We start from the raw sequence: 24,245 nt of genomic DNA, 5'->3' as shown, positions 1-24,245 counted from the left end.
TCAAGATGTTAATAAACACCTTTTGCTTAGTGTAGAGAAAGATGATGGAGAGTGTAGGGTGGTTAGCGCAGTTAGTGAATATATGTTGAACACTTACACTCTGCTAGTTCCTGTGTTAGGCAAAACACAGCACCTTTTTTCAAAGAGCTTACTGTCTAGTAAAGCATCCTGCAATTTAGAAATACAATTATATTGATAGCATCTATACATACTACGTAAAATAAAGATGCTTTCTGGGTACCACTGGTTGATATGACAATTTTCTATATAGCTTTCAAAGATTCTGATTCTGGATCCATATTGATTTAAAGAATCAAGATGTTCAATCTACGATGTTATCAAAATAACAAAAAACTAAATCTTGGTTCCAATCACACACTTTTTTTTTTTTTTGGATGCTAGACAGACCTTTGTCTAATAATTAGAAAAATGAACTGCCAACATTAAAGTGGTGATTTTCTTCGGTCTGACCTTCCCAGATCCTACCTGGATTCCAAACATGTCCAAATGGCTCTTCCCGCAAGTTATGGGTAACTTGGGAATTCACTCTCCTGATGCTACCAGCAAAAGGTCAGTAATTGTTCTGTTGGTAAAGACAATGTTACTTTTGTAAAATTGATCAAACATTTGGATAAAGCTGTGGTGTTGAGATCAGTATCAAAATCAGCATGGATTTCATTCAGGTAGTTACCACCTTGATGAGCTTCAGTTACGTAATATCAGGAAAGTCGCTAAGTTTCAAATGTGTTGATTGCCCACGTGGAAGGACAGAACAAGATTCCTTTTGCATCCATGCTTTCAATCTGTATCTTGGGGTCAGGGGTCTGGGGGGGCTTAGAGACCCTGGAAGATGTTAACTTACTCTCCTGTATATGCCTATTTTGTTTACAGTTCACTTGAAATCACTCTCTGAGAAGAGCAATAAACACTAAATATTTAAGGGTAATGAAAATTTAGGCGGAATACCTACTTGTATAAACACAGCATGGGAAAGTTTTTCTCTAGCTGCTCTGTGGTACCAGTGTCTGCGACTGTACATCCCATGAGAAATATAAAGAGTCCCAAAGGATAAAATTAAGGGTAGAGAACATCTGACCTCAATCATGGGCGTCAGGATAAGAAATGCATAACACATGGTCACGACTCAAAAGCAGTGATCTCGAGGTTACTGCAGACAGAGGATGGCAGCTGTTCAGTTGGACATCTGGATCTCAGTGGCTCCAGAACTGGATTGTTCTCACATGAGATCTGTCTATGAGAAGCTCAGCTCATCTTCGGTAATGGTTTTGAGAATCTGATCTAATCTTCGTGTAGCGCCCAACAAATGGTAAATTTTTACATATACACCAGATCCTTGTTTCTGGAAAGTAAAGGTTGCCCAAGAGCAAAATATTAAAAGAATGATCACTGTGGGGTTGTATGGCTCTGTCCAAACTGATCCTTCACCTTTAGTCCTTACACTTCAAAGAGATCAAGGATAATGCAGGGTCTTGGCTGTCTTCCTGTATTATTTGATACCATCTAAATACATATAACTTTTTACCTACTTTTTAAAAGTTCAATTTTATTCCCTTTTCTGAGAAGAACAATAAATTGCAAACTGTTGATAGGTAATGAAAGTTCAGCATATGGAAGTCTGGGTTAGTATGTAGGTTTAGTTGTCATCGATTTCAAATGGTGTATTGTACAACTATTATAATTGGTAAGTAGGAATTATGAAGTATTTGTATATTTAAACATAAACATCCAGCTAATCAAATTTATCAGTGTGCCAAGTAAAGGAATTATATTTTAATTCTTAAAAATTACAAGGTTAAGACTGGTAATACATAGAGAAGACTTTTGGATAGACGTTTGAATTAACGGAAATAATTTCTTGGGTGGAAGGCCACCAGTGTGAAGTATCTTATGAATGTAAGTATGTTGGCATAGTCCCTATTCAACAATGAAAAATGTTTCTAAAGCAGATCACAAAAGGTGTAATAAGCTGCATTTGTATACTTACGAAGGCTTTCTTGTTTTTGTTTTTAAATTATTTATATAACTGGTTGGTACAAATCCCAAACCATAAAATAACTGAGATTATTTTAAACACAGTTTAAATGGTTAAGCTGTTTGCTCAATTTACTTGATATTGCTATTTATGTAAGAATTGTACATTTTAATTGCTGTAATTAGCTGGGGCAGGGGCTTAGCAAAGACTCTGAATGGGGTCAACCACATTACTGTAGTTGCTCAATAAATAAGCACCCTTCCAGAAAAATACACTTTCTTTAATGTATGACATAGTGTAATATTTAAATCAATTGTTCAGAAATTGAGAGAAGTTCTTGAAAAGATATAAGATACTTTAGAATTGGAGAATTCTGTATAGATATCGATTTAATCCATTCCTAAACAAATGAGAAGAGGAAGCAACTTAATTTCAAACAAATATTTCAAATTATCAGTCACATATAATGGGGGGAGAGGTACAACATGTAAGATAAAAGGCCAAGACAAATTACATATGGCCATTAATCACCAGTCTTCCAAGGACAAAGAGATGGAATGATGCAATAAATCCCCGATCGCAGTTGGAGACAGTGAGGAAAGCTGGATGAGACTTGACTGTTCAGGGGTCATCAAACCAAAATCTTTTTTAAGCTGACAATGTCAGAGTCTGGAGATGTTACTCTGAAACACAGCGTGGATGACTGCGAGCTCCGGTACAGACAGAACAACACGAACCTGCATGTGAAATGATAACACAGAACCAATGTCCCAAATCAGGCTGCTTCTGAGCACAGGGGAGGAAGGAAAAACAGGATCAGAACTCAGCCCTAAAGCAGTTCACACCGTTTGGATAATCAAATACCTGTTCTACACTTCAAGCCAGAGAGAGGTGTACACCGATAGGTCCTGGTTTACTGGGATGCCTCTGTGATGATCCTGATGAATGGGCAAAGAGTTCTGGTTAAGAGAAGTCAGGCAGGCAGAGCGGGTGGGGAAGTAACCTTGAGTGGTAAATCAAGCATCTTTGGAAGCTGCTTTAAGTCCTCCACCTGGGGGACCCAGAGGACTGGAGTCACAGCTTGGACACCTGGGAGAATACATAATACTGGAAACCAAATTTTAAAAGGGTACCCTTGTGCATCACGTGGAAAAGAAACCACATTCTCGTTTTGTTTGGGGATAGGAACTAAAGGTCAAAGGCAGCTATAATCAAATTAACCTTTAAGGCATGGCTCTTGGACTTGAGCATTCATCAGAATCCCCTGGAAGACTTGTTACAACACACTGCTGGTCCTGCCCCCAGAGTTTCTGAATCACTAGGTCGGGGGGTCACCTGAGAATCTGCAGTTAACCAGCTCTCAGGTGCTGCTGCCGCTGCTGGACTGGGAACCACATTTTGAGAACCGGGAGTTTAAGGAATACCGGACGAAAGGATATGTATCTTACAGAAAACTATGATTTGTTCTCAATGGAATCTAATCAGTAAGTTTACATGCAGTTAAAATTAAAAAATGAGCAATGACCACCACTGTTAATTTGCAACAGTCAAACTAACCTCACAAAAGACTTCTCCAATGGAAAAAATGGGAAACTCTTTCCACGGTACACATTGGCTTTATTGGCTGTGGTCTTAGTCAAAGCACAGAATGAACCTTGGCCAGCAGCATGAGGTCTCTCAAGCTCGCAGCTGTTGGGAGGAGGCTGCGCTGCCAGTGACTCTGGGCAGGAAGTGCCTCATTAGAAGTGATGCATCTATTTTATTCAGCTCAGAATAAAATAATAATAATAATAATAATAATAATAAAAAGGCAAAACTTCCTAGGTTTCTCCAAACTTCTTCTAAACTGCCCAGCCTCCCCAAAGCCACCATATGAGATGGCTTTACTGCCATGGCTGCCTGACTTCTGGTAATTGACAGCTTGAGGTTCAGAATGATGGGAAGTTTTCAAAATGCTAAGCCATAAATCAAGCCTGTATCTTCACTCACGATGGGCTTAATGATAGCGTAAATAACATGGAAATCCAAAATGACAGACAAGCACAGGGCACTCAGACTGAAAAATATCTGAAAGGAGGCCACTCTCCATCCAGACCCAAACTGCCAGGAAGCAGTCCACAGAGAACATTAAAGACGAGTGCAACTTGCATCAGAAAGAGGACTTAACGGTGAGCAAGTTCACGGCACTTCCCACCACGCCCCTTTCCAGGACCCTGCATCAGATAAAGGACGCAGTGCTACCGCAGTTTTTTTCTTTCAAGTAAACAGGTTAAAATGTGTGTTGTTGAAGGCAACCCAGCTTCCTCTGTGCTCATATCATTTTACAGAACTCCTGCCATCCTTCATTCCCTTCTCCAGCTAAGTGCTCAGCAATAACGGACAAACAAAATCTAAACTAGCATTACCACTACCCTAGGGATAACACTGAATACGAGTTATGCAGTATGATCTGATAATAGCTGGCTTCAAGAGCTCGGGGAAAAAAAACCACAGCCACCACCTTGTATAGGGGATATATTAGAAACTCAGAGTTTAATCGTATGTGCAACTGACACACGTTTTGGGAATTGCTCTTTTGGCTTTCAGGTAAAAAGGTGACATAAATAGGTTCTCCTGATAGATGAAGTATGTTTAAATACTGCTCTAAAAAACAGCTGTGACTCATCACACGGGGTGAAGAGAAACAATTTTGTTTTACCAAAAGGAGGACCTCACCCCTGGTGAACAGACCAGCCTACGTCACTAGAAAAAAAAATCAATTAGTTACTAATCTCACGAACTCTTTACGGTTGCCATTTATTCTGATGTCTTGAAACCCAGGCACACACAAGCTAGCAAGCATGACTCTAGCCCACAGGCTGGCCCAAGGAAAGGATATAAAGCTGCTTCCTAAGAGCCTTGAGGAAATGACTATGAATCCCAGAGAAAGAAGTGAGAGAGAGAGACACTTGGAGGAAATACTTCCAATTGAACTAGAGTATTTCAAGAACAAAGGGAGATGCACTAGCTCGAAGTACAGATTTTTACCTCGTTGGCCAAGTGTTTTAAAAGCCATTTGAACTCCCAGTGGCTTCAAAAATACACCTGACTCTAAATTGAAAAATTTGTAAGAAAAACAAAAACAAAAGGAAACTGTAATTTGATAGAACACCTGATACTATAACATTTATATTGTTCTTAAAAAAAAAAAAACCTTTTAAGAAAATATTAAATCAGAATAAAAGGAGACCATCAATTAGTGACTAATGAGCATATAATATAATCCTCCTTTCCCTCAAAATAAGATCTTTTCTTACTTTTAAATTATAACATCTGAACTGTTGGTAGTTTAATATCCACTAATTTTGTTTTAAAAAAAATATTGCTTCAAGCCGGTATTCTGATCTTTTATTTCCCATCAAGTACACAGCTAAGATGACAAAGGGCTCCAACATTTAAGGGTAAATTGTAACTTTTTAAAAAAATTTAAATAATGCCAGTCAAAATGCTTTTCTAAAGAATAACATATGAGAGGATGTCAAGTCGTGGGGATCTATGGAGTGATGACAGAAGACAGTCTGGGCACGAATGTCCGGCATCTGCCAGTTTGAGAAAGACAGGGCATTCATTCTGGAATAGCAACTGTGTGACTGCAATGCCTTAAAACATAGCAAGTTATTGTTAGAATTACAGGCGATGAGCGTGGTATGGCTTTTTTTTTTTTTTCATGTTCCTGCCTCTGTGCTCACTGTACAAGACTCTACCTCTTGAAAGGTGGAGGTCATCGGATTACAGATTGTTTTGACTATCCTCCTGAAAGGGAACTAACACGCGGCTATGTTTAGAAATCCAGTATTTTCCTGCAGAGAGCGAGGCAACAAGTTCTCATCTACCACTGTCACATGGCTTTGTACCATGTCAGAGTCAAGCTGTGTTACAGAAGATACCCAGCCACAGAAATATTCCTAGGCTTTCAGCCATGAGCGAAGACACTTGCCATTTAAATCCTTTTGCAATTGGCTGGCCCCGAAACACATGCAGGTGCTACAAACTTCTGACAGTCTGCCCCCTCATTGTAGGTCATGGTGATTAGACTTCAAAGGTCAAAGTTTGGGGCTGATCTGGTGGAGCGCTACGAGTGACCTGAATGGGGTCTGGATTTAGGGAGGATGGGGGCCTAGGTGTGGATAAAGCAGGAGAGGCTAAACTGGGGGCAGATGAGGTTAGAACTTGAAGGTCTGCTTGGTCTCACCAGAGCAGAGAAACTGGTTTACTTTGTTACTAATCAAAAGCAAGGGAGACGTCTCTGAAATTTGTTTGGGGGCTTGGAATCTGAAGTTCTGTTTCTAGATGTAAGCATTTCTCCTAGCCTTAAATTAGATGTGTCGTGTTTTGTACGGAAATGGAACTAAATGGAATCTTTCATGGTTTGAATTTCTTTTCTCAAATAGGGATAAGCCGATGTTTTTATTGCTAAACATTTGAGAACTTAAAAGTTGAAAGATGTAACTATTTTTATATCATACTTTGGTGCATGAAATGTCTTTATATACAAACTTTCCCAAATTTACTTTCCAGCTTACGGTTCATGGTTTAGTTTTGATCCAAGAAAACCAGATGCCTGCGTGAGGGCAGCTTCCTCATTTGAAGGCCATGAAAATCACAAATTTTCTTTTTTTCTTCTTAAAATTAAATTGAGAGGAAATACTGGGATAGTTTGAGGACAGGGGGGTAAGAATCTTAGAAAAGGAATAATTTACTCAATGATCATTCCTATTCTTGGCTATTATATGATGTGGAGTTGGGTTTATAGTACAAATCCTGAGACGAACAATTTGAGATTCCTAAGTCCTTCCTAAAAAAGGGTTTGCTAAGTAAATATACCATCTAGTTATATGCAAAAATTTGGTCCCATTTAAAAAATATTTGCTCTTTAACTATAAGATTCAATATAGATTAAAGAAAATATAATAATTACTGTGACTCTAAATACACCTTACATACCATTGACCAGAGCCTCAAAATGGAAATTGCATTTATCTTAGCTGAAGGGATAAAAATGAAAAAAAAAAAAAAAAAAAAAGTCTTGTTTTCTTGGCTAAGTAGGTAGGCACTTTCCTTTAAATCCAAATGCCTTATGTGTACTGTTTTGTTAAGCTATAGATTTTATCTTCTTTATTAGTAAAAATATATAAACTGTAACAATGAGAAAAGCTGGTGATTCTGGGAAACTGGATGCATAAGATGTTATATAACCAACTGGTTTCCAAACTTTAAATCAGACCCTAGTCAAGGAAATAATAATGTTAGCCAATGGGAAAAACATCCAGCCAGATTTCTCCCAGCTGTGTTTCTCCCCTCTGTGGCCTTCAGTAACTTCAATGGAAGTTCAGTGTGTTTAGGGAGAAAGATGGCCAGAAGAATCAAAATTATTAAACCAAAAAGGTCAATCTGCAAATTAAGTCTTGGACCAGGCTTACTGCAAGAATAAGGTTAATCCCTTCCAACGTCCCAGTACTAGAAGCAATATGGCCAATCAGCCACAACTCAAATGGGGCTGATATCACGAGTTATCCTGCCAAAGGAGTGAGTGAAGGAAAAACAGTTGCTGGCTTTGAAATGTACAAATCAAGCTATTAGTGTTTCCTTAGCATTCCTTTTGATTTCCAACTCGAGCTTAGGGTGACTGCAAGAGATAGCAAAAATCCTCAGAAAAGACAGGTCCTTGGATTTAATTCCATATAAACAGAGGGCCAAGGAATTTTGACAAAATTGTTGCTCACAAAAAGTTGACTTTGCCTTTGAAGTTCTTGTGTGTTCCGTATTTAAAGTCAGACACCTTCATTCATCCAACAGTAGCACAGGGACTTCAATAATATGATATAATGGCTTTATTTCTTTCGGATTAAAAAAGGTCTTTCATAAGATCCTTCTCTATTCTGTTATAAAATCATCAGCTAATATGTTTTCAAGGATTTGCCAGGTAAATAATCTGCGTTACCTTCAACTTTCAGGTCTAACTGGCCTGATGTAATTTTTTTTTCTTTTAATGGCCACAGATGTGCGAATAGCGGTTTAAATCAGTTCCTACTGAAAAGAATGGACTGCATGGAGTTCCTACTGACACATTAAGGGAAGAGCTATTTAACTTTTATCTGTAGGACTGAAATAAAACGTGTTAATATTCTCCCTTATTTTCTCCCCAGCTAGTCATTTAGATCCAAGGAGATAAAACATTATAGTGTTGGTCAAACATCAATGAAAATACTGACATAATTTCTCAATACCCCCAATATTCCTCCGGCGTGATGTAGGTTCTGAGAAGTACCATGACTGTGAGCCGCTCCTTCAAAAACCGGCTACTCCGCTTGAACCTCCCAGGGCTCATTAGCACATTAACGGCTTGAAGTCCTGAGGTTAGACAAAACAAAACCCAACCTGTTTAATGTTGTCTCCTGCAGAATTTCTCCAGCTAGCCTGAACACATCACTCCTCTTTCACGGACTCCCTAATGCCAAACAAAGTGCGGGTCACGCACAGCTGGTTTTGTGTCTCCGTTTTCCTTCTTAGCACAATGACCGGCCCCTTGTAGGAACTCAATAAAAGATTTCAGTAATGGATAAATGATCAGATGCATGGCTCTCCTCTCAGAGGTTATGTAGATTGTATTATGTAATTTTTTGAGATAAAAGATCTCTGTCTTCTGCACTAACCCCTGGCACTCAAGTTCAGAGACAGAGAGAGCCATTTCTCCCGGACATTCAAGGATAGTCAGTGAGTAAAACATACGGTGGTGGAAAAAGGAGCATCTTCACAACATATGAGAACTCTAACAAGCAAGTTAACAAACGCAGAAGGTCATTAGGAAGGTATTGCTTTATTGCCCTTGTCCTTCTGAAGAACATTTCATCATGGCCCAGTGGGATTCAGTTCGCGAATGTTTTACTCTTAGTTAGCATTTAATAGAAATCTTTCTCCACTGGTAGATTAGCATGTAAAGAGCACAAGTTCTTAAAAACACGTTGATGTTGAGAAAGGCTGAGATGCTGAAAGTACATAGCGCCAGATTATCAGAGAACTCTCACATGGCAGATCTCATGACGCAGGAGTTTGGCAACCGCGCGCTTGGTCAGAGTAAACTGAAAGACGGTCCAGAATATGACTGAAGTGATCGCAGTGAGATATTTGGCCACGAAAAGATAAATAAATAAATTGTGCTATGAATTCTTTACAGTGTTCTACAATTCAGGTATCACTTGTAAATTCTTTATTGCTATTAAAAATGGATGATTGGAAATAAAATTTTAAGATACCGCATGTAGTAACAGACTGCTGAGATGATGGATGTAACAATCCTGAGCATTTATAAAGTGGACTGTCTAATATTATATATGCATATCTCCGTGACATGTTATAACACGTGAGGATTTATTAGGGAGAAAGCATTTTTTAAAAATCAATTGTATATAAACACTCCCTGAATCTAAAGTGCTGGCAATGTCTGCCTCATGGGCAACTCGTTTCCCTCCTTTTTAGCCAGTCCTTTGTAAAAAAAATCCCAATTATAAATCCAAATTTTGGTTGCAACAATGTGACTGACCACACCTGAAGAATGAAAATGCAAAGTGAAAAGTATATCTCTTTCTCTGCTGGTTTAAGTTGCCAGTAAGTCAGCTGTGTGTCATTCGTGAGCTGATATTACTTGGATTGATTTAACTTCTATCATTCCCGGTGACCAAATATATTGTTCTTTCAGTCAGTGTTTGGCAATGCTCAAGAGCAGAAGCTGGGGATTCGTCTGCTGGGTAATCTGGGCCAAACTGCAACAGGGACAGATATGCTGTCCTTTGTAAAACCCTCTGGTAAAGCAATGAATTACATTTTGCCTTTTTTGCCTTCATATTCCTCCTTCTTAGATGGTGGGCTTGTTCCATCCATTGGCGAACTTGTGGCATCTTCCTTGATTGAAGGGGAATCTGGAGTAACTGTTCTTTTGGTAAATGCTGGCAAGGTGAGAGAAAAGACAAAAATAAACTTAGATGAACAGAACCCTGGGGCGACGAAATTGTAAGTAATCACTGTGTCTGACCTAGTTTCCTGTAAACTTTACATGGACTAACAGACCTTCAAGGTAGGAATAAACGTCCTACGTTTACTGTATTTTGGAAAACATCTATTCATAGGATTTAATTTGGGAGGGATTCGAAGAGTATCTCAGAGCAGAAGATGTGTGTTTGGTCAATACACCATGATATAAAGCACACACACAGTCTTGGAGGGAGAAATCTTCAGGGCCTTCTTTGTTAGACAAACTGAGACTAGATCCGGAATCTAGCTTTACTGTCTCTCTATACACACTTAACCTCTCTCCTGAGCTCCACCTGGGCCTGTCCAACTACCTACGGGAAATCTGCCTGCCTCGTTTCTAACCTCTGCTGCTTACCCATTCCTTACTTTCTCCATCTTACAAAGTGACACACTCATCCCCCCCAGCCCTGGTTTCTCAATCTTTGGTTCCCTCCTTTCTTTGTCCCGTCTGCTCTACCCATCCCATTTAAGAGTAAATTCTGAAGATTTTACCTCCCAAATTAACCCCAGGCCTCCAGCTCCACACATCTCCATTTCTATCACCTCAGCTCAAGCCACCATTTTCTCTCTTCCCATTTTCACTGTCCCTCTTCTCCATGCCACAACCAGAATTATCTTTCCAAAACGTAGATCCCATTATGTCACTCTCCCACATAACCCCTCCCCCCGAATCTTCCAGTGGCCTCCCAGGAAACTCAGAATTAAATCCAAATATCTGACTGTGGCTGAAAAGGCTCCTGTGGAACTTCACCTCTCCTCTATCTCTCTCCGCACCCCTCTTTCCCCCTCACTCAGAACTCCAACTCTCTAGAAGACCATACCCGATTCTTTTCTGCAGCCTTGGTACCTACTGCTCCCTCTATCAGGAAAACACTTCCCACCCAATTTTAACTCAGCTGATTCTTGCCATTTGGGCTTCAGCTCAGTTGTAACCTCCTCAGAAAGGAATCTCCCGATCACTAATCTAAAGTAGTCTGTTCCAGGTACTTTCTATCATTTTACCTTCATAGCACCAAACACCACTTAAAATTATTTGTTTACTTGCTTCCTGCCTGTTTCTTCTATGGGATGAGCTGATGTGTTCTGTCTTGTTCTCTTCCTGGATCTTCCCCGAGGCCAGAGAGCCTCCTGAATAACCGCTTAGCAAATACTGTTTGAAGAAGTGAACACACTTATGGGATTTTTAAGAGATAGTCAATTGGGGATTTTCTAGCTGCTTTCTAGAAAGTATAAGCAGAGTACCTTTTGAATTGAAATAATCAGAACTCAATTATTCAGAAATATCTGACACCTAACTGGTCAGTGAAAAGATCGTCACACACACAAAAGTCATTGTCACATGAACTAAACCTATAAAATGGAGACACAAATGTTGTGCTTCCATGAAATAAATAAATCCTTAATGGACAAGAAACAATCTTTTTTTTTTAACCTTTATCAGTACCCTACATTTGATTGCCATAAATCTTTGGCATTTTATTCTGCAAGTCTGAGGACAGACTACATATAAAGCAGTTCATTTAGCCAGTGGCTCCTGAGACACAACATAGAAAAGAGTGTACTATGCTTGCTGTGGAGAAATTATTTTTCATCAGAGGGACTTAAACCCCCGCTAAAGGCCCCTCAAAACACAAACTGAGAACAGTAACTTTTCTTTTCATAGCAATATAAACTGGGGTAAGAAAGCAAAAGAAAGTTCCTTTTAGTAACTTTCATTGACTTGCTTTTTAAAGAATATCAAGTTAAATTAATATGTAAGATTCACATTCAAATCCTACAATAATCTGAAGATAACATTCCTTCCCCCCCTCCCCCGCCTCCCCTTGAAAAATCACAGTTCTTTCTTTTTGGGTTTATGTATTTTAATAAATATTACTGACAACAGTTTTAGAATTACAGAAAATTTGAAATCTGCATTTATTTTTAAAATTTAGTTTAGAGATACCAACTCCACAAACATTAGGCATTTTAATCTCAAAGGACTCGAGATTTCGAGAAGTCATCAGATTACTACAGCCCTCCCTCAAATCCAGCCCAGTCCTGGCCCCGAGAGTGACAGCCCTGTCTTGGGAGTTGTGTTCCTTTAGCCTAAAAGAAGCTATACATGGAGACCAGTGGTCAGTCACTACTTATAAAAAGTAAAAATGACAGTTTCAAAAGCTGGCATTATAAGTCTCTCTTTCTAAGCCCCCACTGTCTAGAGGCTGAAGGTAATGGAATCCAAGCCTTCTAAAAGAGTGTCCTGAATCACGGCCATCACTTCCAGCCAGCCAGGATAAATTTGGTAGTAATCATGGCTCTAAATAATGGATTTCTGTGTTCCTATTTCCAATGGTAATATAAACTTACAATTTATACATTTCTTCCCTTCTTCCTGGCAGAAGGAATCTACCTTTTCTTGAATTGACCTGAACTACACAAAGCTGACATAAATTACTACTTAAAACAAACTTTCATTAATGCTGGATCCTTTCAGAGACCACAAATTATGCAGTATTTTCCCATTTCCTTTGTTTTTTCCATGGTCAGTGATTCTACGCCTTCATTTGGTCACAGTTTGACAGAGCCCCTAAGTCAGCAGAACGAACGCCTTAGCATCTCCGGCACACACAAAAGGGCCTCGTCCGGTACAAATCCCAGCTTGAGTGAGAAGGAGCCTGTTCTGTGGGCTCGTAAACTCTCGTCTGCCTCAGCCCCTACGGTTATGCCCTCCTCACGTCTCTGTACAGGTCTAAACTGCTCTCAACGTCAGCCCCCAGCTTTCATGTTCCATTCGGAAGGCCATGACAAAATCGAACACTTGCTAGTCAGACATAAAAGCTGGGGTGTTCTTAGTAGCATTTTATTTTTACAAGATGCCTTTTCAGCCAAACTGTACATGCATCTATCACATAGCACTGAAGGGCTACACAGAGGCAGCAGCCTCTTACCCTATCCCGCCCAGTCCCCCAATCCTGCACTCCAGAGTCAACCACAATCAACCTTTTCAGCTTTCTTTTCTGTACTTCTTTCACTTTTTGTAAGAAAAAGAAGCTTATATGGCTATTTTCTGACTTATCATTTATAGACATATTCACACCCATCCACTTCCCCTCACCCTATCCTCCTCATATAGTTACACTTGAACTTCTAGTTGTGTCAGTAGTATTTATAATATTATATAAATGTGGCTCACACAAACCTACTAAGTATACTATGACAACGTTTCTTTTCTTACCCATTTTTCCCCCTAGAGTTATTAATGCACCCATGTTTTTATTTTTGTTTTTTATTTGCTCTTTCTCTGTGACTATCCTTAATTATTTCTAATAGCTCAATGAGATCTGCCATATTCTAAGTGCTCAACTGAATCAAATAACCAAACATCTTTATTTTCTAAAGATTTTCCTAATGGAATCTTTCCTTTCTTCCATCAAGTTGAGAGAACTAAACATGAGTGTCCAGCTTAAAAGTGCCCGCCCATCAAAGAGCTAGAAAAGTGAATAAAGTAAGACCTGTAGGGAGGCAAATCATCACAAAATTCACTGGGGTTCAAGAGAAGATCCTAAAAGGTCCCAGGGCTGGGGGTTGGGGCATTAGTGGTGGTGGAGAAGATCACTTCAAAGGAGTGGAGATCAAAACAAAAAGACATAAGGTTTTTCAACAGCAACATTAGATTTTGGGAGAAAATAGTGCAATGACTTCAGAAGGAAAGTCACTTTCAACCTAGATTTTTGTAGCCAGCCAAAGTCTCGTCAAGTGTGAGTGGTGGAAGAAATCTATTTCCAGAAATACAATGACTGAAGCACTTACCTCCCTTTCTTTGATGTGCTCCCACAAAAGACAGAACCAAGACGAACAAAGGAAGGCATGCGTTCTGAGAAACTTGGGCACCAACGCAGGAAGGGGGTGAAGTTAAATCTCAGGATGACAGCCATGCAACAGGTACGGGCTGGGTGGGCCCTTCTAACCTACCTGCCCACTCCTGGATTTTGTTCTCTCCTCTCAAGACTCACTAATCAGGCACTGTTCCTCTTGAAGGGATTTTCTAAATATCTCTTTGCTGCTATTGTCCCATTCTTTTTCTTCTATTTCCTTTGTGATTTTCACAACTCTGTCTCCCACCTTTCTAGTTTTTCATATTTTTCTGAGGCCACTTATACTGTGCTCCTTTTTCATAGCATCTTGCTCTTATTTTTAATGGGCTAATATTTTCTATCTCTGAGGACATTAACGATATTTTAAAAGGCATATTCAGTTCCCTGTATGATCAATTTACCGTAGGTTCATTTTTCTCTTTGTTGGTTTTGACATCGCTCCTTCTTAATTTTGGAGGTTTAAAAGGAGGGTAAAGAAAAATTAAACGATAATTTCTGTAACTAAGCTGAAGTTGTTTGTGCTACAAAAATGGAGAATTCAGGGTAATCCTGACCCACCTCTAAAATGCCACATTATGAAAAAACATACAGAAAATTCAAGGTTTATCTGAAAACTAAATAAGACTAACTATGATCTCTAGAAATAAGTTTAATTCAATCACTTAAAATGATTAACAATAAGTTACCTTTTAAATTTTTAAAAGTATCCTTGAAAGCATGGAGGTAGGTATGGAGGAAAACCATAAAACAGACTTGTCAGAAAGAGGAATAGTAAAACATAAAGCTATGAATTAATAAATTAATGAAATAATTTAACAGGAAGTTAATGAAGAGGTTTAGTTTTTAAGCTGAATTTTTCAGTCAGATTTTTCAATGTAGACTCTAATAAGTACTTTCATATCCAAATTATGTTCTCAATGATATTTTTTCTTATTCTTATTTAACTTTGTTTCTTTTTGAGCCAGTATTTACATAGAAATCTATGGCTTCCTGTGAGGAATAGATAGAGAGATGACCACAGCTGGTCATGAAATGCTACTGAGTGTAAAGCTGGATGTTGTTTCTTTCACTGCCTGTCATAATAATAAAAAACAAAATTCTAAAAATCTTGATGTTTCCCTCTAATGTCTAACCACTATTTCCTAGGTGCCTTTCTAGGGAGCCTTATGAAAGCCACAATGGCAAAATGAAATAGCAGAACAATGATCTCTGTGCCCATATCATGGTGCTGTTTATCTTCTCCAGGCTCCTGAATGTCTTAATGGGTGGGATACTATGATGTTTGATGCTGTTTTGTCCTTACTCTCCGCCTACATGTTCACATGCATCTAGCAGACCTGAGGAAAATTTTCCGTTTCTTCATATGAAACACAAAACATTTTCGTATGTGTATCTCGGAGTCTGAGGTATTATAATCGGCTTGAGATACAATCTACATTGAAGGGCAGCTGCCAGATTAGAATAGCAGGGGTTTTATGCAGACATATAAAATCACTTAGCAAAATGGTTAGGACAGGAAAGAGAAAATGCTCAACCTTTGGAATAAAATAATCATGATATAATGAAAACCAAATCATTTATCAGAAACTGATAAATATTTATTCAATGAATCCATGAATATAAATCAGCAAAAATGAGAGTTATCACTTTTGGATCTGACCTACTTCTTTGTGGCTCATTTTGGTATTTTATTTTATAGCAAACCTACATTTTTTAAATGACAGAGTTGTCAGATTTAATATACAAACTGTATGTCTGTGGTAAATTGAGGAGCTAAGTGATTATTTAAATAAGAATCCATTAAATAACATTTGAGATCCAATGGTTTGGATAAAAGTGGACTTAAAAAAAACTCATAGACTCATTCATCTAATATTAATGGAGCATCTACTATGTTCCAACTACTATGCAGGACTCTGAGGAAGCAATGGGGAACAAAACAGAGATCTCTCCTTTTATCACAGAACTCACTCTTTGGTGAAGAGAATAATCACTAAGCAAAAAGTCATTCAAATAAAAAATAACTCCATAATTATTCTAAGAAGCATTTTAAAGGAAAATTGTAATGTGTTAGGGGCACTCATAACAGACACCATATTTAAAACCGTAGTTCCAAAGGCTTCTTTAAGGATATTACATACAAAATGAGAGTTGAAGAGTAAGTATAGTAAAGAAGAAGAGAGGTGAATGATGGGAGATGGTATCTTGGGTCAACAAACTCACCCCTTGTTCACACTGGTAACATTTTATCAACATTTAAGGTATATTCACAGAATGAAATCTAGCCACTAACAGTATTAGTATCCTTATTCTTTGCACAAGATGATGTATTTCTGATCAGTTCTATGAAAAGATTTTATACTTTTTGAGGATTTAAATTTTATAATAATATTATCTTAACTGCCTTTACCCACTCATCCACAGTTACCAGCAACCTCCATACAAAAAATTTGCTTAATTAAGATTATTACCTTGGGTGATTCATTTTAAGTTTTTCTGAGAAGTGTAAGGTCTAAAAAGAAGGGATTCCATACACTTTTTAGTAAACTGGGTAATATAAATGTATCTGGGGGGCATTATTTGTATGATTCATTATAACAATTCCTTCAAACTCCTAACATGACTATTACTATTACGTACTTGCCTTACATTTTAATCTTTCTATGAGTTGCATTTCCTTAAATCCAACTTAAAAACTGGTACAGGACTTCATTACTTACAATTCAAGTGTGAAAATCGTGGACTAGACAGGAAGTGACTGTGGTCATGCCAAGAGAACGAGTGCTCTAACCCATGAGCAAGGGGACTTTCTGTAAGGATTCTGTCATCCTAAAACAAAGAAGACAGCACTTCAGTTCAATAATTACAAAACGTAAGCATAAGGATTCATTTAAATGTGCCGAAAATGAAATTGAACCTCAATATATGAGCTATGTTATACAACAAAATTAAATTGTAAAAAAAAAAAAAAAAAAAAAGGCGCTCATGCTAAAGAAAATATTTAAAAAAAAAAATGAGAGAGAAGGAACTCACCCAACAGCATGACATATTTCTTTCTAGTCTTTTTTCCCCTGTGGATAGGTTTTGTAAATGTTGTTATAAAACTGTGTTCTTCATTCATTTACACTAATACTCTGAACACTTTTGACGTCACTATATTATCTTAACCTTTAGCTTATGTGTTACTCATATATTATCTAGTGGATAAACTATGCTTTCCTCACCGATTACTTTATTGGGCTTTTAGGTGGTTTCCAATGCTTTTCTCCTATAAATAACACTGTGAAAATACTTTTAAATATATAACCTCTTCTATATTTAGGACTATTCCTTATGACAAATTCTTAGGTGGAAATACTGGGTCAAAAAAACCCAGTTTGATGTTTTTAAATACACTTAGCTACACTGCATTCCATAACGATTATACCAATCCTCTTACTCATTCAACAAATATTTAATAAACACAAATTAATACAGAAAAAGGCCCTCTCCTCATGGACTGTATGAATGTGTTCTTGTACCCAAATCTTGGCTAAAAATGGGAATTTTAACTACAAATAATTTATTAATTAGACTGAAAACAAATGCTTTAATATATTTTTCTATAATAAATAGTGAAATTGCAATTTTTTTCCTCTTAGATGTGTTCTAATTATTTACACTACCCTTGACTTTTTTCTTTTTTTCACCCATTCATTCATGCAACAGTAATTTACTGGGCACTTCGTATGTGCTGGTCAAAGAGCAAACAAAACATTGGGGTATACAGTTATGAAACCTTCAGGCTCACAGAAGAGAAAGGCACCAAACAAATAAACTACACAAAATATAATGAAAAATTACGATGACTGCTATAAGAAGAATAGGAAATAGTTAAATTGAGATTAGAGGTCCAGAGGAGGCCCCTCAGGGATGTGATATTTAAAGCAATATTTTAATGCGGAGTATGAATCAGCCCGGAAAAAGCCTATGGGTGGAGGATGAGAATGTGAGAGGCAAGGAGAGCAGCAGACGGTGGTCAGGGAATGATGTTCCAGACTTGTGAGAGGGGCTGAGGTGAGAAAGTTTGGTGTGTTTGAAGAATTGAAGGCAGGCCCGTTGGCTGCAGCACGCTAAACCAGAAAGTGCTTACAATGAGATCCAGAGGTGAGATTTGGATTTGGCATTTTTTTGCTTAAGTACAATCAGAAGGCAATCAAAGGTTTTAAGGAGATTTCTATTTAAATTTTATGGAGATTTAGGGGTGCCTGGATAGCTCAGTCAGTTAAGCATCTGCCTTCGGCTCAGGTCATGATCCCAAGGTCCCGAGATTGAGTCCTGCCTCAGGCTCCCTGCTCAGCGGGGAGTCTGCTTCTCCCTCTCCCACGCCCCCTGCTTGTGCTCTCTCTCTCTCTGTCAAATAAATAAATAAATCTTTGGAAAAAATAAAGTTTAAAGAGATTTAAATTTATATTTCTCAAAGAGACTCTGGTCTCTGTGTGGAGAAGAGATTGAAATAGCACAAGTGTTGAAGTGGGAAAACCAGTTTAAAAACTGTAATCGTGGTCATCAAGATGGCGGAGGAGTAGGAGACACCGTTTTCAGCCGGTCCTCCGAGTCGAGCTGGATAGGTACCAGACCAGCCTAAACAACCACGGAACCAGCCTGAGACGCAGGAAGATGCATCTGGATCTCTACAAATGAACATCTCCAGCACTGAGTATTGAGGTACGAAGCGGGGAGCCATGAAACCGCGCACAGATATCGGGAGATAAATGGAAGGGGGAGCGAGCTGCCACGTTCGGGCACCGGGAAGCGGTAGCCACTTGCACGGGAGAGCGGGCGGGGCTCGCGGTCGGCACCCGCAAAACAGCAGACTGAGACCGTGAGCCGGGTGTGCGCGCCACCAGGCATCTCATCTCGCGGAACACCGGAATCCCGGTGTGCTCACCGGATCCAGACTGAGACCGGGAGATCCGGGAGCGCGCGCGGGGCGGCTGGCGGCTGGCGGTGTTAGAAACACAAAGGACAGAGACGCGCTGGCCCTGGAAGTGAGGGCTGGGACGCCAGGTGTGGGGCGCACATCCCGGGACGCTGCAGGGTTGAGCAGCACCAACAGTAACGGAGTTAAAGTGGCCAGAACATTAGTAGAGAACGGGCCGCAATCCCTCTGTTCTGTGACAGAGGCTGAAATTCGGCCGCTGCTGCTCTGACTCAGAAGAGGCACAGCAAACCGCCAGGGAAAGCCGCCAGAGAACAAAAGCCGGGAAATACCGGCTCAGAGAGTGCCCATCCCCATCCCCCCTCGCAGGGGACACAGAGACTCTACCCAAACAGGGTTGCCTGAGTATCGGCGCGGCAGGTCCTCCCCTAGAACACAGAAGGCAGGCTGAAAAATCAAGAAGCCCACAACCCGGGCACCTGGGTGGCGCAGTCATTGAGCACTGTCTTCGGCTTAGGGCATGATCCCGGCGTTCCGGAAAGGAGTCCCTCATCGGGCTCCTCCGCTGGGAGCCTGCTTCTTCCTCTCCCACGCCCCTGCTTCTGTTCCCTCTCTCGCTGGTTGGCTGCCACATAAATAAATAAATAAAATCTTTAAAGAAGAAGCCCACATCCCTAAGATCCCTATAAAACAAGGGGCACGGCCTGGGACCCAGTCAATAATTTGGGCTCTGGACAACCCCGCAACCTCTCCTCATCAGAATGACAAGGAGAAGCCCCCCCCAGCAAAGAAAAGACAGTGAGTCTGTGGCCTCTGCCACAGAAATAATGGATATGGATGTAACCAAAGTATCAGAAATGGAATTCAGAGTAACGATGGTCAAAATGATGAGTAGAATTGAAAAAAGTATTAACGAAAAGGTTACTGAGAATATAGAATCCCTAAGGACAGAAATGAGAGCGAATCTGACAGAAATTAAAAATTCTATGAGCCAAATGTAGGCAAAACTAGAGGCTCTGATGCCAGGGTCACAGAAGCAGAGGAACGGGTTAGTGAATTGAAGGATGGGTTAACAGAGGAAAAAATGAAAATAGAAGACGGTCTTAAAAAAATACACGCCCACGAATGTAGGTTACAGGAGATTACTGACTCAGTGAAACGATCCAATGTTAGAATCATCGGCATCCCCGAGGGGGTGGAGAAAAACAGAGGTCTAGAAGAGATATTTTAACAAATTGTAGCTGAAAACTTCCCTAATCTAGCGAGGGAAACAAACATTTGTGTCCAAGAGGCAGAGAGCACCCCTCCCAAGCTCAACCACGACAAACCTACGCCACGTCACGTCATAGTGCAACTCGCAAATATGAGATCCAAGGATACAGTACTGAAAGTGGCCAGGGCAAAGAAATTTCTCACGTACCAAGGCAAAGGCATCAGAATTACGTCAGACCTGTCTACACAGACCTGGAATGAGAGAAAGGGTTGGGGGAGCATATTTAAAGCTCTTTCAGAGAAAAACATGCAGCCAAGGATCCTTTATCCAGCAAGGCTGTCATTCAGAATTGATGGAGAAATAAAGACATTTCAGAATCACCAGTCATTAACCAATTTCGTAACCACGAAACCAGAGCTACAGGAGATATTAAGGGGGGGGGGGTTCTACAAAAGTAAAAAGGCCCCAAGAGTGATACAGAACAGAAAGTCACAGCCAATACAAATAAAGACTTTACAGGCAACATGGCATCATTAAAATCATATCTCTCAGTACTCAGTCTTAATGTTAATGGCTTAAATTCTCCCATAAAACGCCACAGGGTTGCAGATTGGATAAAAAGAAATGACCCATCCATTTGCTGTCTACAAGAGACTCATTTTGAACCCAAAGATGCATTCAGACTGAGAGTAAGGGGATGGAGTACCATCTTTCACGCAAATGGACCTCAAAAGAAAGCTGGGGTAGCAATTCTCATATCAGATAAATTGGATTTTAAACTAGAGACTATAGTTAGAGATGCAGAAGGGCACTATATTATTCTTAGGGAAGTATTCAACAAGTGGATATGACAATTATAAATATATATGCCCCCAACAGGGGAGTAGCAAGATACACAAGCCAACTCTTAACCAGAATAAAGAGACATATAGATAAAAATACATTAATAGTAGGGGACCTCAACACTCCACTATCAGAAATAGACAGAACACCCTGGCAAAAACTAAGCAAAGAATCAAAGGCTTTGAATGCCATACTCGATGAGTTGGACCTCATAGATATATATAGAACACTACGCCCCAGAACCAAAGAATACTCATTCTATTCTAATGCCCATGGAACATTCTCAAGAATAGACCATGTTCTGGGACACAAAACAGGTCTCAACCGACACCAAAAGATTGAAATTATCCCCTGCATATTCTCAGACCACAACGCTCTGAAATTGGAACTCAACCACAAGGAAAAATTTGGAAGAAACTCAAACACTTGGAGACTAAGAACCATCCTGCTCAGGAATGACTTGATAAACCAGGAAATCAAAAATCAAATTAAACAATTTATGGAGACCAATGAGAATGAAAATACAACAGTCCAAAACCTATGGGATACTGCAAAGGCAATCCTAAGGGGGAAATACATAGCCATCCAAGCCTCACTCAAAAGAATAGAAAAATCTAAAATGCAGTTTTTATATTCTTACCTCAAGAAGCTGGAACAGCAACGGAGGGACAGGCCTAATCCACGAGGAAGCAGTTGACCAAAATTAGAGCAGAAATCAATCAAGCAGAAACCAGAAGTACAGTAGAGCAGATCAACAGGACTAGAAGCTGGTTCTTTGAGAGAATCAATAAAATTGACAGACCACTGGCAACACTTATCCAAAAGAAAAGAGAAAGGACCCAGATTATTAAAATTATGAATGAAAAAGGAGAGGTCATGACGAACACCATTGAAATTGGAAGGATTATTAGAAATTTTTATCAACAGCTATATGCCAATAAACTAAGCAATCTGGAAGAGATGGAATCCTTCCTGGAAACCTATAAACAACCAAGATTGAAACAGGAAGAAATTGATTTCTTAAACAGGCCAATTAATTATGAAGAAATTGAGTCAGTGATAAACAACCTTCCAAAGAACAAAACTCCAGGCCCGGATGGTTTTCCTGGGGAATTCTACCAAACATTCAAAGAAGAAATAATACCTATTCTCCTAAAGCTATTTCAAAAAATAGAAACAGAAGGAAAGCTACCAAACTCATTCTATGAGGCCAATATTACCTTGATCTCCAAACCAGGCAAAGACCCCCTCAAAAAGGAGAATTACAGACCGATTTCCCTAATGAATATGGACACCAAAATCCTCAACAAGATACTTGCTAATAGAATCCAACAGTACATTAAAAGGATTATCCATCACGATCAAGTGGGATTCATACCTGGGATGCAAGCGTGGTTCAATATTCGCAAATCAATCAGCGTGATACATCATATCAAGAAAAGACTCAGGAACCATATGATCCTCTCAATCGATGCCGAAAAAGCATTTGACAAAATACAGCATCCTTTCCTGATTAAAACCCTTCAGAGTGTAGGAATAGAAGGTACATTTCTCAATCTCATAAAAGCCATCTATGAAAAGCCTACTGCAAATATTATTCTCAATGGGGAAAAGCTGGAAGCCTTTCCTGTAAGATCAGGAACTCGACAAGGATGCCCACTCTCGCCACTATTATTCAACATAGTACTAGAAGTCCTTGCAACAGCAATCAGACGACAAAAAGGGATCAAAGGTATTCAAATCGGCAAATAAGAAGTCAAAACGTCTCTCTTCGCAGATGACATGATACTCTATATGGAAAACCCAAAAGAAGCCACTCCCAAACTATTAGAAGTTATAGAGCAATTCAGTAACGTGGCGGGATACAAAATCAATGCTCAGAAATCAGTTGCATTTCTATACACGAATAACGAGACCGAAGAAAGAGAAATTAGGGAATCCATCCCATTTACAATAGCACCAAAAACCATACGTTACCTTGGAATTAACTTAACCAGAGATGTAAAGGACCTATATTCTAGAAACTATAAATCACTCTTGAAAGACATTGAGGAAGACATAAAAAGATGGAAAGATATTCCATGCTCATGGATCGGAAGAATTAACATAGTTAAAATGTCCATGCTACCCAGAGCAATCTACACGTTCAATGCTATCCCGATCAAAATACCGAGGACATTTTTCAAAGAACTGGAACAAATAGTCCTTAAATTTGTATGGAAACAGAAAAGGCCCCGAATCTCGAAGGAACTGTTGAAAAGGAAAAACAAAGCTGGGGGCATCACAATGCCGGATTTCGAGCTGTACTACAAAGTTGTGATCACAAAGACAGTATGGTACTGGCACAAAAACAGACACATAGACCAATGGAACAGAATAGAGAGCCCAGAAATGGACCCTCGGCTCTTTGGGCAACTAATATTTGATAAAGCAGGAAAAAACATCCGGTGGGAAAAAGTCTCTTCAATAAATGGTGCTGGGAAAATTGGACAGCTACATGCAAAAGAATGAAACTTGACCACTATCTCACACCATACGCAAAAATAAACTCCAAATGGATGAAAGACCTCGATGTGAGACAGGAATCCATCAAAATTCTAGAGGAGAACATAGGCAGCAACCTCTACGACATTGGCCAAAGCAACCTTTTTCATGACACATCCCCAAAGGTAAGAGAAACAAAAGATAAAATGAATTTATGGGACTTCATCAAGATTAAAAGTTTCTACACAGCCAAGGAAACTGTCAGAAAAACTAAGAGGCAGCCCACGGAATGGGAGAATATATTTGCCAATGACACTACAGATAAAGGACTGGTATCCAAGATCTACAAAGAACTTCTCAAACTCAATACACGAGAAACAAATAAATCAAAAAATGGGCAGAAGATATGAACAGACACTTTTCCAATGAAGACATACAAATGGCTAACAGACACATGAAAAAATGTTCAAAATCATTAGCCATCAAGGAAATTCAAATCAAAACCACACTGAGATACCACCTTACGCCAGTTAGAATGGCAAAAATAGGCAAGGCAAGTAACAACAATTGTTGGAGAGGATGTGGAGAAAGGGGATCCCTCCTACATTGTTGGTGGGAATGCAAGTTGGTACAGCCACTCTGGAAAACAGTGTGGAGGTCCCTTAAAAAGTTAAAAATTGAGCTACCCTATGATCCAGCCATTGCACTACTGGGTGTTTACCCCAAAGATACAGACATAGTGAAGAGAAGGGCCATATGCACCCTAATGTTCATAGTAGCAATGTCCACAATAGCTAAATTGTGGAAGGAGCTGAGATGCCCTTCAACAGATGACTGGATTAAGAAGTTGTGGTCCATATATACAAT

At 39.4% G+C, this 24,245-nt stretch overlaps 1 protein-coding gene and 1 long non-coding RNA gene across 8 annotated transcripts in view; one reads left to right on the top strand and one right to left on the bottom strand.

The window, feature by feature from the left end:
* The window catches only part of LOC123002151 (uncharacterized), a 32,043-nt gene extending 15,107 nt beyond the window's left edge, over positions 1–16,936 (top strand). The window contains exons 2-4 of the long non-coding RNA XR_006411729.3: positions 480–570; positions 9,889–9,983; positions 13,883–16,936. This is a non-coding gene — a long non-coding RNA (uncharacterized LOC123002151). The remainder of the gene's footprint in view (positions 1–479; positions 571–9,888; positions 9,984–13,882) is intronic.
* CEP128 (centrosomal protein 128) overlaps positions 8,831–24,245 on the bottom strand; it is a 500,403-nt gene continuing 484,988 nt past the window's right edge. For all 7 annotated transcript variants that reach the window (XM_057318321.1, XM_057318320.1, XM_057318322.1 and 4 more), the window contains 2 exons: positions 16,638–16,746; positions 8,831–9,975 (listed from right to left, as the gene is read on the bottom strand). In XM_057318321.1, the coding sequence (XP_057174304.1) occupies positions 9,848–9,975; positions 16,638–16,746 (237 nt within the window). In that variant the 3' untranslated portion in view covers positions 8,831–9,847. The remainder of the gene's footprint in view (positions 9,976–16,637; positions 16,747–24,245) is intronic.

This window comes from Ursus arctos, unplaced genomic scaffold (genome assembly GCF_023065955.2).
Source record: "Ursus arctos isolate Adak ecotype North America unplaced genomic scaffold, UrsArc2.0 scaffold_25, whole genome shotgun sequence".
NCBI lineage: Eukaryota > Metazoa > Chordata > Mammalia > Carnivora > Ursidae > Ursus > Ursus arctos.
This window is presented reverse-complemented; position numbering and strand designations above follow the sequence as displayed.